This window comes from Temnothorax americanus, unplaced genomic scaffold (genome assembly GCF_048541705.1).
Source record: "Temnothorax americanus isolate GAGA-0224 unplaced genomic scaffold, ASM4854170v1 Scaffold30, whole genome shotgun sequence".
Lineage (NCBI taxonomy): Eukaryota > Metazoa > Arthropoda > Insecta > Hymenoptera > Formicidae > Temnothorax > Temnothorax americanus.
The window spans coordinates 1117750-1132543 of record NW_027509443.1 but is presented as its reverse complement, the minus strand read 5'-3'; the positions used below and the strand labels follow the sequence as shown (position 1 = coordinate 1132543).

General features: G+C 38.9%; 1 protein-coding gene across 1 annotated transcript in view; it reads right to left on the bottom strand.

The window, feature by feature from the left end:
- Positions 1 to 14794, bottom strand: part of N (neurogenic locus Notch protein) — a 252933-nt gene that overhangs the window by 147798 nt on the left and 90341 nt on the right. Inside the window, exons 3-4 of the mRNA XM_077412491.1 lie at positions 9308 to 9579; positions 7166 to 7361 (exon numbers count right to left, since the gene is read on the bottom strand). Coding sequence (XP_077268617.1) covers positions 7166 to 7361; positions 9308 to 9579 — 468 coding nt within the window. The remainder of the gene's footprint in view (positions 1 to 7165; positions 7362 to 9307; positions 9580 to 14794) is intronic.

Below are 14794 nucleotides of genomic sequence, written 5' to 3'. Positions count from 1 at the left end.
CCTTAACGGTATGATACCGGTTTAAATGCCTGGCTCAGCGTACGCGGAAACGCGTTTGTTGACAACTACACTCGAAACGGCCAGTGAGTGATATGAGGTTTGCCAAGAATTCTCTTAATTATTCCGAACGCTCGGCTGACTCGCATCTTTGTCGTACCCGACGCATTCTTCTTTTCTCCGCGAAACCGCCGAAGATGCATCGCGATTGCTGGAAATGCTATCTCGATAGGATCATCGACCAGATCTACGAGATTCTTTCGGCTTGTCGCGCGGTATACGCGGCGCGGAGGATGCAAGTAAAGCCCCTTGCACAATGCCAGGCAACAGGCAATAGGAACAGGGAATAGAAATCAGAAATCATGTATAAATGCAGAATAAACAGTGACACAGGCAATAGACACAGAGTTTCCGTCACGTTGGAAATTTTGTGCCTATTGCCTGTTGCCAACCAATCATAGCATTCATACTTTTTAGGTTGTAATTAACGATTTTTTGGTTATTTCCTGTTCCTATTGCCTGTTGTCTGGCATTGTGCAAGGGGCTTAATGCATGCGCTGAATCGCGTGTTCATCGCCGACCATGCATAATCCGTTTCGACGTCGGGACTGGTTGGGACTTGGGACGCAATCGCGGTTACGTTCGAAGCTACGCAAAGTCACGTGACGATCGCTCTTAATCTTAATTCCGATCATCTCGTCGCTAAGATCGTGAGATATATACAATACAACATTGCAGAATCGTCCTTCGCAGAGATAAACTGAAGTATTAAATAACTAATATGAGACGCGCAAAAAAATTTCTATAATCTGCTGATACTGACCTAAATGATACAAAGACTATATAATTAAAAGTATAATTAAAAATTATGTAAAAATTAAAAATACTATTAAATAGAACAGCATAATCTTACCTCTAATCTCTCTATCAAGTTTATATTTAATCATATGTACTTAAACTCTTAACAATATTCGAGTAAAAATTCCAGTTTATGATTTTATTTCGCAAATTTTTCCTTTATATAGAAAAATAGGATCAAATACCTAGCTACTAACATCAACAAAAAGAAATCTATATCAAATGATAGTATTTCAAATGATAATGCGTGAAATATCAACAAGGCGTATTTTGAGTTAAAAAAAAGCGATATCAAATACTACCTATTTTATATTTAAGATTATATTTATCTTGGCACTATTTCGCAAAAACAAAATTTTTAAATCCACATCAAATTTATTCTGTAACAAAATTATATTGTCTTTCTAACAAAGAATTATAATCCAGAATAACAAATTATATAAACTCATAAACATCTTCTCCTCTATATAAAATGTGAAAAAAAAAACAAATTATTAAGCGAACCATCTTAATTTTAATTTTGCTCAAAAAATCAAAATATATATTCAAATAATTTATTAACAAGATTTATTAGTAATTTATTAATAAAATTGTCTTTTTCTTAAATTTATTTCACTAATATACTTAATATTTGGTTAATTAAATAAAAAATGTACATTGATAACATCAATGTTTTATTAATGGCTATAAGAGATGTTTATGGTAAACAGATTATAAATTTAAAACTTGCCTCGGGATACATATCCTATGTCCTAAGCCGAGGCGATATTCGCCGCGCGCATGAACGTTACGCGAATTCATCCGACACGTCCGCTTGCCGCAAGTTTCGATTAAAGCGAGTGTCGAGGATGACGCCCGTCACGCTAAATGATATCTCGCGATATGCCCTTCGTGCGAGATACGCACAATTTTTCCGCGACGTCTTGCCGCACGCTATGCGTGAGGCAACACTGTAAATTTTCCCGTTTGCGCAGTTGTGTGTGTGTGTGTGTGTGTACATCTGTTGAATTCTTCTTATAAAATTTTTTAATATCCGGATCTCCTTTTCTTTCTTAAACACGAATAATCGCTCACTGAACATATAATTTGTATTTTCTACAAATTTACGTGGTAATAAATAATCCAGAATTTTGTACAACGCAAATTAGCATTTCGCGATTTATATGGCTTGAATTAAATATCCCTAAATTTGCACTTTTTACAGAAAAGATGTAAACGCGATTCAGAGTCATAATCATCCACTTCTAATATTTGAGAAGAATTCTTTTAAAAATTTTTGGATTTAATCAATACTAATTCTCTCATTCTCACGTAATGTTTAACGTCATTTCCTTAAAATAACGATGTTGCCACTCAGGGGTGACTTCTTTTTGTTTATTATTTGAAGCTAATATACTGGACGTATAATATATCGCTAGAGAATCATAATATAATTTTTGAATCGCGACAAGGTGGAGTCTATCTCCGTGAGATGAGAATAATAATATTGTACGAGACACACATCGCGGCCTCCTACTTTGTGCCCTTTCTATGTAGACAAGTCTTCACAGTATCGCGCGGTCTAACGACCCAACCATGAGCGACGTGTTACATGGCGAAATCCGAAAATGTCTGTCGTCATCATGCCGGTCACGTAGTTATCGGCCGCTATCAGAGAACCGGGTTCTTTGAATCGCTCGAGATCCTTATTTTTTCCCCGTGTCACCGTCCGAGTTTCAAGGAAACGACTCCTGCTTCGCAACCGGCTGTACGACCCGGGTGTGACCTCTCGTCTAGGTTTCCATCCCGTGGAAAACGGTCTCGAACAGCTCGCTCCTCACGCGACACATAAAACGCAATTTAGGACGTTCAGAATTACTGGCGGCACGTAGCAACAAAGTGAGCAAGGTTGTAAGAACAAACTTCCTTCATTACTCTTCTTGAAAGTAACAAAGCGTTTTAAACGTGCCTAGATAATTTTGTTAGCAAAAAAAAAAAAAAAAACGAATATCCAGGAGATGCAAACGCGACAGCGCGAACAAAGCTTTTAGATCCGCGACATATAGTTAACTATTTAGAACAGAGTAACTGTTTCTTAAAAATCAAGTTAACTTGACGGAAATAATTTTTTATAAAGATATAAATCATGTGACAAATGCATGCAAAAATGGAAATAATTATACAATATTTTTAAACGTAATTGTGTCTGTAACGTAAGACTGAGGCACCACCGCAAAATACTCCTGACGTCTCCCGCGAAAAGGCCAGGTGCGAGCTTAAGCTAGGAGCTCCGAGGAATTTGACCTCTCGGGGTCAATTCGCAACCCGTTGCAGGCCCCAAAATTGCTGCGGAGGCCGCGCTTGATCAAGATCCGCCGTTAATCCATCCTGGGGTTAAGGAACACCACTGGTCTTCGTTTTGCCTCGCCTCCGCTCAATTAAATTCTACTTCAGGGAGATTATTTCATAAATCACATCCTGTCCCGAACACACGCGCAGACGTTCCCCCCCTCTCCCCCAGTCATTTTCTCACCCACTTGTTCTTTCACCACATAACAATTTGCTACTATTATTTGAAGAACGAGACAAAGGCAAGATCATTAGGATCCGTTAACCCTGTACAGATTACTAGTGAGAATACTCATCGGTTGATATGCATATATAATTATTTATACGACTTGAGCTAATTTAAAAGGAGAATTTTTATTTTTAGTTTCCTATCCCGTATTATTGATCCAAAATAAGTTCCCACAGAAAATAAAATTACATTCAAAGTAGGCCTGAAAAAATGCATGTCGAAGCAGGAAATAACGTTTCTAAGTATGTAATATCTTTATTTGTTCGCGTCGCGTCACAGAATTCCAGCGCAGGAGTTTAGCTCGTCACGCATGAGGGATAATGAGAGAAGAAATGCGCTGGTTATGCAATTCGCGAAAGAAGCGAAGAGCCAGTCGTCCGTACGGTACAAAAAAACCCGCACGCTCGCATTCTTGCATATACCCATAGAACGATCGATGCCACGGCACGGTTGAGGGAAAATTCTCTGCGTTTTATGGGTATCTCGATCCAACGCAGAGGCTGCGGCAGCGGCAGCGCCCAGATGATGCCCAGATGAGATTCCACGGGCTTGCATGTCGCGGCATTTAATTATTTTCACATCGAAATTTCGCGCTTGTGAAACGACGATGCCTGCCACTTCTCGCTCTTCGCCCTATAGCGTCACGGCGGCGGCATTACGGTATCCGGGTACCGATTCTACGTAACAATTTAATAGTATAGTATCTCCAACCGACACCACCTGGCGGTCAGGTATGCCACATCAAAGTCTTTATTAGGCCCGATTGAACGTTACCGCGGCTCCACTTGCTCATACGCTGCCGTGCGCAATATTGGCGGCGACGGCGGCGGAATGTCCGCTTTTCATCCCATCTTCATATGCGTACGTACCAAAGTCCCGCTTGCATTGACATTGATTATTTCTTGTCTACCATCTCGAGAGAGGCAGTAGACATATGTATATTTTTATTATTTAATCCTAAAAAATCCGAGCTTCAACGCTCAAGATTAGACTTATTATTTGTAAATACATCTTTCTAACAGGTGTTTCTTTCCATTTTACCTAGTTTTACTCCGAAAATATATTCATTTTATGTTAAATGCAGAAAATATATTCTAAAAATGCAACTACATTATTGCAGCAAAAAGAGCAGCTTGTTAAAATGTACTCAAGTCTTTATAATTAAATTGAAATATGTAAATGAGAGTTTCTATGTCTTTTTTAATATTTGCAACAAATGAAACATGTACATGTTCATAAAAATATGTGAAAAAGAAAAACATATGCAGATGAATTAATAGAACTGAGGAGGAATTATCAGTGACACCCATAATTAACCCCTCCGCGATATTTGTTAGACGGTCAAATTCCGATTATCCCATCTCTCTCACGCTACGTTTCTTCTTTACTACGTAATTTTAGCAGATAACTAAATATCTCGTGATCAAAAGCGACACGATAACCTTTCGTTATCCTAATTCTTCTCTCGATTATACGAGAAACTATATGTATCGTAAGCGAGTAACACATGTGTAATTTATAATCACGCTTATGCTAAAACGTCGAATTTATTATCTGTCTTTGAAATGCTCTTCATACATTTATATATAAAAAAAAATATATATAAAATAAAATCTTATTAATATATTAAAAAATAAATTTAAAGATATTTAAAAAATAATTTTTTTATTTAAATTCCAAAAGTTTTATTTTTTCGTCGTTACAATTCAATCATCTGATTACCGTCTTGATAAAACATTCTGCTCTGAATTTAATACAAACGTTATACGTCTTTTAATTCTACAAAATGAGTTCGCTGGTCAGCGCAGTTGCCATTTGTCATTTTGTTACAGTTACTTTTCACTCGCACAGCTCTGAAAATCAGTGACAGAACGAAGATGAATATATCGAGTTGGGCCAGCTGAGGAACGAGTGTTGTCGATGCACCGACAAAGCCTCTTCTCGCCACTCACGGTAAGCGACTTTAAAGTAGACGGGGAGCACCTTTATACACACGCACAGGCTCTCTCTCTCACATACACGCGATGCACCGACGTCGCACCGATATAATTCAATATAATGTAGGGACCAGCGACATTATCTGGTCCGGTGCAGTCAGCTCGGACTCGGGCTTCGATTAATCTCGACTCGATCTCAACGAAGCGCGGATTTATAGTCTCCTCGCATATACGGCCGAGACTTTAAGTCCCCCACTTAAACCTGTTTTTTGACGAACTCGTTTCTTTTCCGCGGTGAGTTTTCTTTTCCCTCTCTTTTCTCTCGTCAAATCTCCTCGACCCGAAATTCTATTATACTTTTCTGTCGACCGTCGCTGGTCAAAACTTATGCCACCACGTGTAAATTCCAGGCGGAACCCTCCACTTTTTTCATCTTTTACCTTTTAATTTTCATATTTCCATCCTCGGTAGCTTCCGAGAAGTTATCTCGTTAACGTCGCCTCATTATCTTTCGCGTTACTAGATTTCTCACGCTTATGTCGTATGTACGCGTAGATGGGTATACTTCCATACGAGCTGGCTATTCCGATTATCCTCTCCCCTGTACCGACTCTCGAAAAATTGTTCCGCGAGGCGATTGTGTATTAATAAAAACGTTTAACTTTCTCCGATACGATATCTACTTCCTCGATCAGCATCCCCATTCCTCGTCATTGCCACAGGTATACATCTCGCGATCGGATCACGATTGCATGTCGGAACTTGGCGAGCGGAACGGAGGTAATTTTCAACGTGACGAAACGCCGAATTAGGAGAAAATCATTAATGGACCGTGAAATCGAGTCTATGAATTCTCGTTGCCTCGCGTCGTTACGCATTTCGCGTTCCGGGGACCGTGCTCAATTGGTAATTACGACAAGGGGACATCCAACGACACTGCATGCCGGCACATCCCTCCTCCACCTGCGTCGAGACGCATCTCAGAATGCACTCGGACGCATTTTCGAATCGACCGATTATTGGCGGCGGCACACGGATCGCTCTTATTCGCTCGCATTTTTGTTGCGCGGACCCGCAACCCTCTCTCGTTCCATATATGCAGATCTCAATTGCTCGTAGAATCGATTATCCGCGGCCCGATCGTGACCGTGCACGTTCACGCGATGCACGCGCGCACCGCAACCCCGGACAAATGAGAGATTCCTGGCTGCCGAGCTGTGCGGCTTCGCCCCGATATATACGCGCTAGTGATTTCAGACTGCTCATTCCGACCGTTTCTTTCCGCGCGTGCTTACGTTACGACGTTCCTATATCATTAAGATGCATCAACGGCAACTATTCTGTGTTGAACGAGTCAATAATAAGATCTTTTACTTTTCAGTAAATTTCAGATACGCGCGTTTCAACGAAATTTAAATTAAACAAAAAATCTTATATTTTATATTAAAAGCAATAAGGTGTTCGCCGAATTAAAAAATATCGTGTTAATATTTAACAAGTTGAATAAGTTTTCTTAAGAGTATTATTGTATGTGTGTATAAGAGAAAGAGAAACAGAAGATAAAAATAAAAAAGAGAGAGAATGTAAAAGTAAATAAAAAGTCGAGTTTCTCGGGTACTTCGAGAGCAGCATTCCAACGATAATTATGCAGTGTCTTCAATGTCCGCTTTAAAACGCTCGACTCGAAAACGCGTCCCTGAATCTGGATCCAGACGCTCGCCTCAATGCACACGTCGCGTAGTCATTTCGGAGGCGCGATAAAAATACGTACAATGTGTGTTACAGGGCAATCGTTAAGCATGTCATCCCGACTTACCTGTAAGATCCGTGAATATTCTTGCAGGTACCGTGTCTGCACGGGTCCCTCTCGCACTCGTCGATGTCGTCCGCGCAATTCGGTCCCGTGAAGCCAGGTGCACACGTGCACTTGTAGCTGTCCTCGAGCGAGCGACACTCGGCCCCGTTTCGACAGGGCGACGAGGCGCAGTAATCCTGTCGCTCGCAGTGGTCACCTGAAAAAAAAAAAGAAACGATGTTGTTCAACGTCTTGCACCGACGCACAATCTCGTTATGTATGTACGTACGACTGAAAAATCGCATGGTTTGCAACGTCATATTGAGAACTCGAATCACGATTCAATTTAAAATTACGAACTTCTCGTGTTGCGTTATTTTTTTAATGACTTAATCTTTTTTTTATTATCTCAAACGAGTTCTTAATTAATTCCATAAACATTGCGAAATATAATAACTACAAAATTATGGTTACTTCATTAAAATTTGCGACAAGAGATTTTATTTGCACACATGTACAAAAAATTATGTATTTTAATATTTGAGGGATGATCGAGACTTGAAAACCCACATATCCTTTATGAAAGGTTGAATGTTTACTCGCTAGAAGTTAGATCGTCGTAAAATATTCTTGGAACCTCCAAGAACGAACGTTAAAACGCAAAAACATAAAAATAACATTTTGTAGGTCTAAGAATAAATTAGCTCGGCATTTCTTGCTGACTAGCATTCGGTCCGTGAGTAGAGATATCCTTTAAGATGGCGGCAATCCCGGATGGTGGAGCATGTATCTAAGGTAAGCGTCTCCCCCTTCCCTCCGCGGACTACTGATTAGTGGAACTAATTACCGGAGTCGCTACTTGTTCTCTTGTGGCCAAGATGTCTTGGCTTTTGCGATCTGCACCGTGCAACCGCTATAACTTTAGCGGTGCTCATTGTTCACGATTCAAGCATATTTTAGAAAGTTCTTTTCTCTATTCATTCGTTGGAAAAAGTTACATATTTTATGTATCAAAATCATGAGTTGAAAGAGATGTTTTAGAGATATTTTATATACGTATTTATAAATAATTTCTATCCATCTTTTAAACTTCGTTAAAAATACTTTAAATAAAGAATAAAATTTAATCAACAAGAAGAATAATTATTCATATATCAACAAGAATGAATATTGATGTATAAAATGAGTTATAGCTATCTTAAAATCGGTAAATTCTTTCTCCACACGATCATTGAGCCATTGAGGGTTCAGTGAAAATGCTGAGGAAACTGAGCACCACTCGTCCAAAGGTACCGCCACGGTAAAATGCCGCATGGCTCTTCGTCAATTACCCTACAAACGCACACTTCAACCTGCCTTTCTTTCCTTCTTCTACCTCTTTCTCTAGTTTTCCTTGCTTTTCTTTCTAAAATCCCCGTGTTTCTAGATTTATTCGTCAAGCATATCAAAACGTGCTTTGGTATTTTATCCTGAGTTGTAAAAGATATAATCGTACCTCAGCATCGACTTCTGTAATGTACGTAAATTTGATATTAAAATTAAAGTAATTCGAGATAGCGACTATGTTAAATATATATTATATATCAAGATAATGTCTATTTTTAAAATTGATGAAAGCCTGTCATCCGATATTACACACACACACGCGCGCGCGCGTACACGTAGAGTATCTTTTAATAGCTCAATGCAAATTTACAGTTATAGCTCGGTCTCGACGTTTCTTTATGACGCGCAACACAACGCGAACTGGTTAATTGCATCACGTTATCGTCCCGTCTATCTATTAACCTTGCTATTCAACCCACGCGAATCGATAAGCATATTTAAGTATTCGATGACTAACGCGCGGCCTATTCATTGTCGGACTTACGCAATTATTCCCCTTTAAGAATCCGCATAGTTTTCCTTTAACACCTCTGACAACCGTAACGAGTTGGTTTTGATCATTTTGTCGGCGCAATTAGTCATTTATATATATTATTCTTTTACGTTTGCAGCGATTCTTGATAATAAGCAGTGTTTCAAATCACGAATCGACAAATCTTATCATGCTCAATAAACATAGAAATAATTTTCGTGCAATTATAACAGTCCGAGTCGACTCAAAATTATAGATTTCAATTTCTGGCCGCAAATATGAAGATATATCAGTTGTTTACTGACCTGTGTATCCGATGCTGCATGTGCACACATACTCGTGCAACGACTTGAGATTGCATGTAGCACCATTGAGACAGGGCGAGGAGTCACAGGCGTTTTCGATGGGGATTTCGCAGAGGCTGGCGGTAAAACCGACAGGACATGCACATGTGAAGGATGGCGTGCCACCTCCGATGCCCTCGCGTACCCTACATGAACCGCCGTTTTGGCAGCGCGATCCGGTATAGCACGGGTTCAAGTGTTGACAGTATTCTCCCACGTATTTCGATGTGCAGCTGAAACAGGATTATGTCACGATTAAAAGATCGATATTTTCCCTCGTTGTTGTACATCAATATAAACAATCATTTCGAACGGTGGATCGATTCCATGAGAGAATTGCACGATTTTATGCGTTATAATTCTAAATAAAAATTGGTTTTCCTACATAAATACGCTTAAAGATTTATTATGCTTCAAATAAAATGTCCATCAATCAAAATTATCGAAATTTTTTCTATTTTCATTACATAAAAAATATTTATAAGATTATTTTATAAAATCATTTATTACAACGGATCCAAAATGCTATAAACATAGATTAAAAGTTCAATAAAAATTTGGTTCTTTTCGTTACACACAGATATAACATTTTTCTGAATTCTATATAAATGAAAAAAGCGAAGAGAGAGAAGGTAGCATCTTGATCGAAGTGAGCAATTTCAAGGGAAACTATAATGCGTTCTCGCGAAAAGGTGTATCTCGTATTGCGGTTCAGACTTCCACGAAGACCAGAAAGACGAAGAGTTCGAGTCCAGGCTTTGTGACTGGCCTATTACGTGTGTTACCATATTCGCCAAACAAGTATCTAACTTCGTGCGTTGCACCTCTTATAATTTCTGTCGAATTCATCGTTCGCGTGAAGTGGCATGAGAAAGAGAACGCACGTTTTTTTCAGACGAGAAAAAAAAGTCCTTTTGTGATCTCTCTCTCCGCACCGAGCAACTCATTCACAATATGTTTCTCGGGTTCCTTGGAATTGTATCGCATGTTACACTTCCTAAGTCGAATTATTCTCGCTTTCTGTATTGAACGAATCTGAATTATTCATATACTTTTAGCTCTTTTATTAGAAGTTCAAAATGCATGCTCGCGATCTTACATTCAATCGCCATCAACGCTTGTCGAGTTAAAAGCTTCATGGAATTGCTATACGAAATGACAGGCTAGGTGTACAAATACCGTTTCAATGACAGGGTCAACGATCGTGCTTTCTCGATAAGGAAATTATTGCCGTGTTTTGTCGACTTTCGTGGCAAAAAAGCGATGGTCTAACGGGCCCTAATGATCGCCGGACGGGACACGTCATATTGCGAGCTTGCGATCGACCGCCGCTTTTACATTGCAGTCCCATTGATATGCGAAAGAACCTAGAGAAACTAGACCCTTAAGGTAACTTGCGTCTCCTTACGCTGGCCCGGCCGACCATAAAGGTTTTTCTCAACTGCACGCCCTTTACGGCGATCTCATGAAGCACGCATATCCTCATTACCTTGAAAGGACTTTCGTTATCTTCTTACGGCAGAGACAAATTGCGAACGCGTTTATGAAACGAGTTCACTCGCGAGTTCTTTCGTATTTAACACGTGTCATATTCACGTATAATACGGTTTTATCATTCAATGGTATTGACCCATTTATCATAAAATTGCCATGTTGTTTGCGAAATAATGGTTTGCGAAAAACTTACCTATAAAATCAATAAAATCATTTACAGCTCAGAAAAGCGATTGAAGAAACCTAACATGACAAAAATGGTTTTTACCAAAAGCGCTTTTACATGAATATTAGTATTTTAGTTTAGAAGCTTACAACTTAGAAGTTATACAATTTATATGGACAGTACTTTAGTTTACAAAAGTTATACATACAATGCAACAATAATACAATAATTTTATATAATTAGTGCTAACATTTTAGAATGTATATACTCAACAATCTCAACATACTCGTTAAAAATATATAACCAAATTTTCCCTAAAGGAGATATCGATTTCGGGTCGTTTAAGAGCTAGAGATTTCCAATCTAGTCCAAATTCCTGGAAATGTTGTCTAAAAACACTCTATACGGATAGATTCAAGTTTGACGTAAAAGAAGTTCGTTTACTTATTCTATCGATGCAACCGAGATTGTAGTATCCTTAAGCCGGCATCAATATGCAGAAACGTATTGAGCGCATTGTCCTGCAGCTGCAGCTGCATCGCATCGGGGCTTCGCCTCGACTTCTTTCGCCGCTTTCCATCGCGTATGTGCGCGCGCGGCGGTTGCTTAGAGAGCCACAGCCGGTATCTCTATAAACGGAAACGACGATTCCACGGCCATTACTTGCTCAACAGCGAGTTTCTTATTCTCGATGCTGCCGGTCAGGGCCGGCGTGCGTCGTGCGCCATTTGGATTTATTGACTTCCACCCGTGAATATCCGCCCTCGAACGCAGAGATGTAACGCGACCGCTAATACGAGCAAGAGCTAAAGTAAGATGCAACAAATTGATACCTATACTCTTGTGCAATAACTTTCTCTTTCATATGTAAAACGAGAGAAATTATAGTTGTGAAAATTTCATAACTGTACAATAAAAAAGATTGAGGTATTGCGTCAAATAAAAGTAATATGCAAAAAATATAAAACCGTAAAATAATTTGATCTGAACCTAAATGATATGCGTAAATTAGAAGAGTGTAACGCAGTGTATAATACACGCAAATTAATATTTATTTATAGCACGTTTATGCGTAGCATTTAATTTAATAGCTTGTATGTATATTTCATACGTATACTATAACGTTTCAATCACTCGAATGAGATAAAGGAGCAGCATGAAAAGCGTGCATGGCGTTAACGCGGCGTTCTCGCTACAGATATCTAACGTGATAAGCCGGATCGAAGACGCCACGCGAACGAGATTGTAATTATCGACGCGAATGTCGTAACATATCCTGCTTCTGGATAATCTTGCATCTTGCAAATATATAAGATAAGCATCCCTTCTTGTAAGCGCATAGATAAGTAACAAATAAGCAACCGGGCGGCCGAGAACGGATTCGTGTTATGTAAATTATCAGCTCTATAATGTACGTTGCTCTCGATCTGCAATGACAGTGCCGCGATTCCGGAAGCGTTTTATCAATTCAGCGCTCCAAAGGCCCGCCTTCTCTATTTCGCAACTGCAAACCGGTCACCGTAGAAGCCGGCGTAAATTACACGAGCACTAGTGTTTAGCGAACGTGGCGCGGTTCAACGATAAGATTGTCGCGCGCGCTATCGGCGTGGCGTGGCGTGCAGCAGTTTCGCACGTTTATGAACGCGTATACGAAAATGCTTCGCCGCGAGGCGAAACTCGTCGGCGTCGCCCTGCTCGTCGCTAATTGCGACAGTCATCGATTACGGAGTCATTTAAGCGCCAGTGCGTTTCGAGCAAGACATCAGGACTATATGCGTCACACCCGCGCGCACGATGATATGTGATGGATGATCTTGGATTCTAGAGTCTAGAAAAATGCGATATGTATATACATATACATTATGCGAAGATTATCTAATTAATATTGCGAATTTAGAAAAAAGAGCATATTTATTATCTGTTTTATTCCGATTTCTGATGTTTATCTCAAGAAAATGGGAAAAAAACGATGTTATTGAATATTACTTACTTAATCTCTGTCTGCTTTTTTTATCATAAATAATGTTCATACAAGCAATTCTATATATTTTTCTTTTCATATATACATGCACGATTAGAAAAATGCGACTGTATTGCGCCTGTATCTGGTATTGTAAACTTCGTAATATATGAGAATACAGCTATTAATTATCACATATTATAACGTGTTCTATGAGTGTCATATTTTTAGGGTTGACTAAATAGTCTCTAACAATGCTAACTAATAACTCAAACAAACCTGTAGAATCTCTAAAATGTGCGTCAGTATAGACATAATATTGGGACGCATCCTAATTGAGTAGGAAAACATACACACCTCATTCAAAGATGGTCAATAAGTAACATTATTATTAAAGTATTAGTCTTCATTCTAAATAATCATTCTTCAACAAGTTTGTATTTTATTGTTAATTTTGAGGAATTTTAGGAAAATTTTACCGTATTGAATTCACATTGAATAAAGTTCAAATTTTATCTGGAAATTTTAATGTATCTGACGCAAACGGAAACGAGAGTATCTTACATCAATTTTAGGTTCGTTTCGCATAATAATGATTATTGAAATGGTCGTACATTGTGCGATCGAGAACGTGGGAGTGCAAAGTTCCTACTGGCTCCATGTCAATTTCCGCGGTCTCTTCCTAGCTCGCGAACGAAGTTCTTAATTCGTTCACACGATAAATTAGTAGATGCTGTACTCGAACGAGTTTAGATTACATCGAAAATATAATTCTTCATTTTTAATATTTAATAATGTTATTCAGTCAATCACAGATAAAGTTTATTCAATGACGTATATAATATATCAGTTATTATTCAATCATTTAAAGCAATGACGCTTTCTATGAAAAGCATAGCAAAATTTCTCTAACTAGCTAAGTCAGGAAGTCGATTGCATCCGCGAAAAATCATCTGCGGAGCAAAATTAATAAAACCAGACATTGCACGGATACCGCCGGGATATTGCATGTGGTCGCGGCATCCAGTGTAGCACGTCCGCGTGAAAGATCGATAGCCAAGATTTCCGTGAAGTTATCGCGTAGTATCATCCGGAAATTAACGGATCGCTCGCCGAAATTGCCTCGTAAATCCGAAGGATATTCTCTCGCCCGGCTTGTTCCTGTCTCTCCCTTCGCAGCGAGACATGATGAATGGCCGTATGCGTTCCCCATCATCTAAACAAGTATCTGATGATATTGCGTCGCGTGCAACACCTCGGTAGTAAGTCTTTACTGATCTTGGGAGCTTAATTGACGAATAAACGCGACAAAGTGATACTATGTATGCAAAGAAATGACAATAAACAATGAGCCGCATTAATATATTTGCCATTATATTTGGAAGAGAAAAAATTGGGAAATTTTTGAATAAAATAAGTGACTTAATTATTGATTACGTATATTGAATAATTTTCAATAGAATTTATAATTAAGATTTGTTTTTAAAAAATATTTAACATTATAAGTATATATCAATCTTGTAAGTATTTTTCTTTTCAATTAAAAGCAATTAACTTTATGTTTAAGTTTAACTTTTGATATTTGAATAGAGATATAACTTTGGGTGCATTTCATAGATTTGTAGGATTTTAAGTGACGAAAACAAGTGTACATCGTCGTCAATATCGACACGCGAAATTACAAGTTGCCGCATTAGGAACCGCAGTTTTTTGTCTAAAACATTCGCAACGCCAAGTGCGCGAGCGAGAAAAAGAAAGCGGCGCGGACGAGAAAAGAAGAGATAGAGACAGAAAAAATATAAAGGCGACTACCGTCATCCCCCGCCGA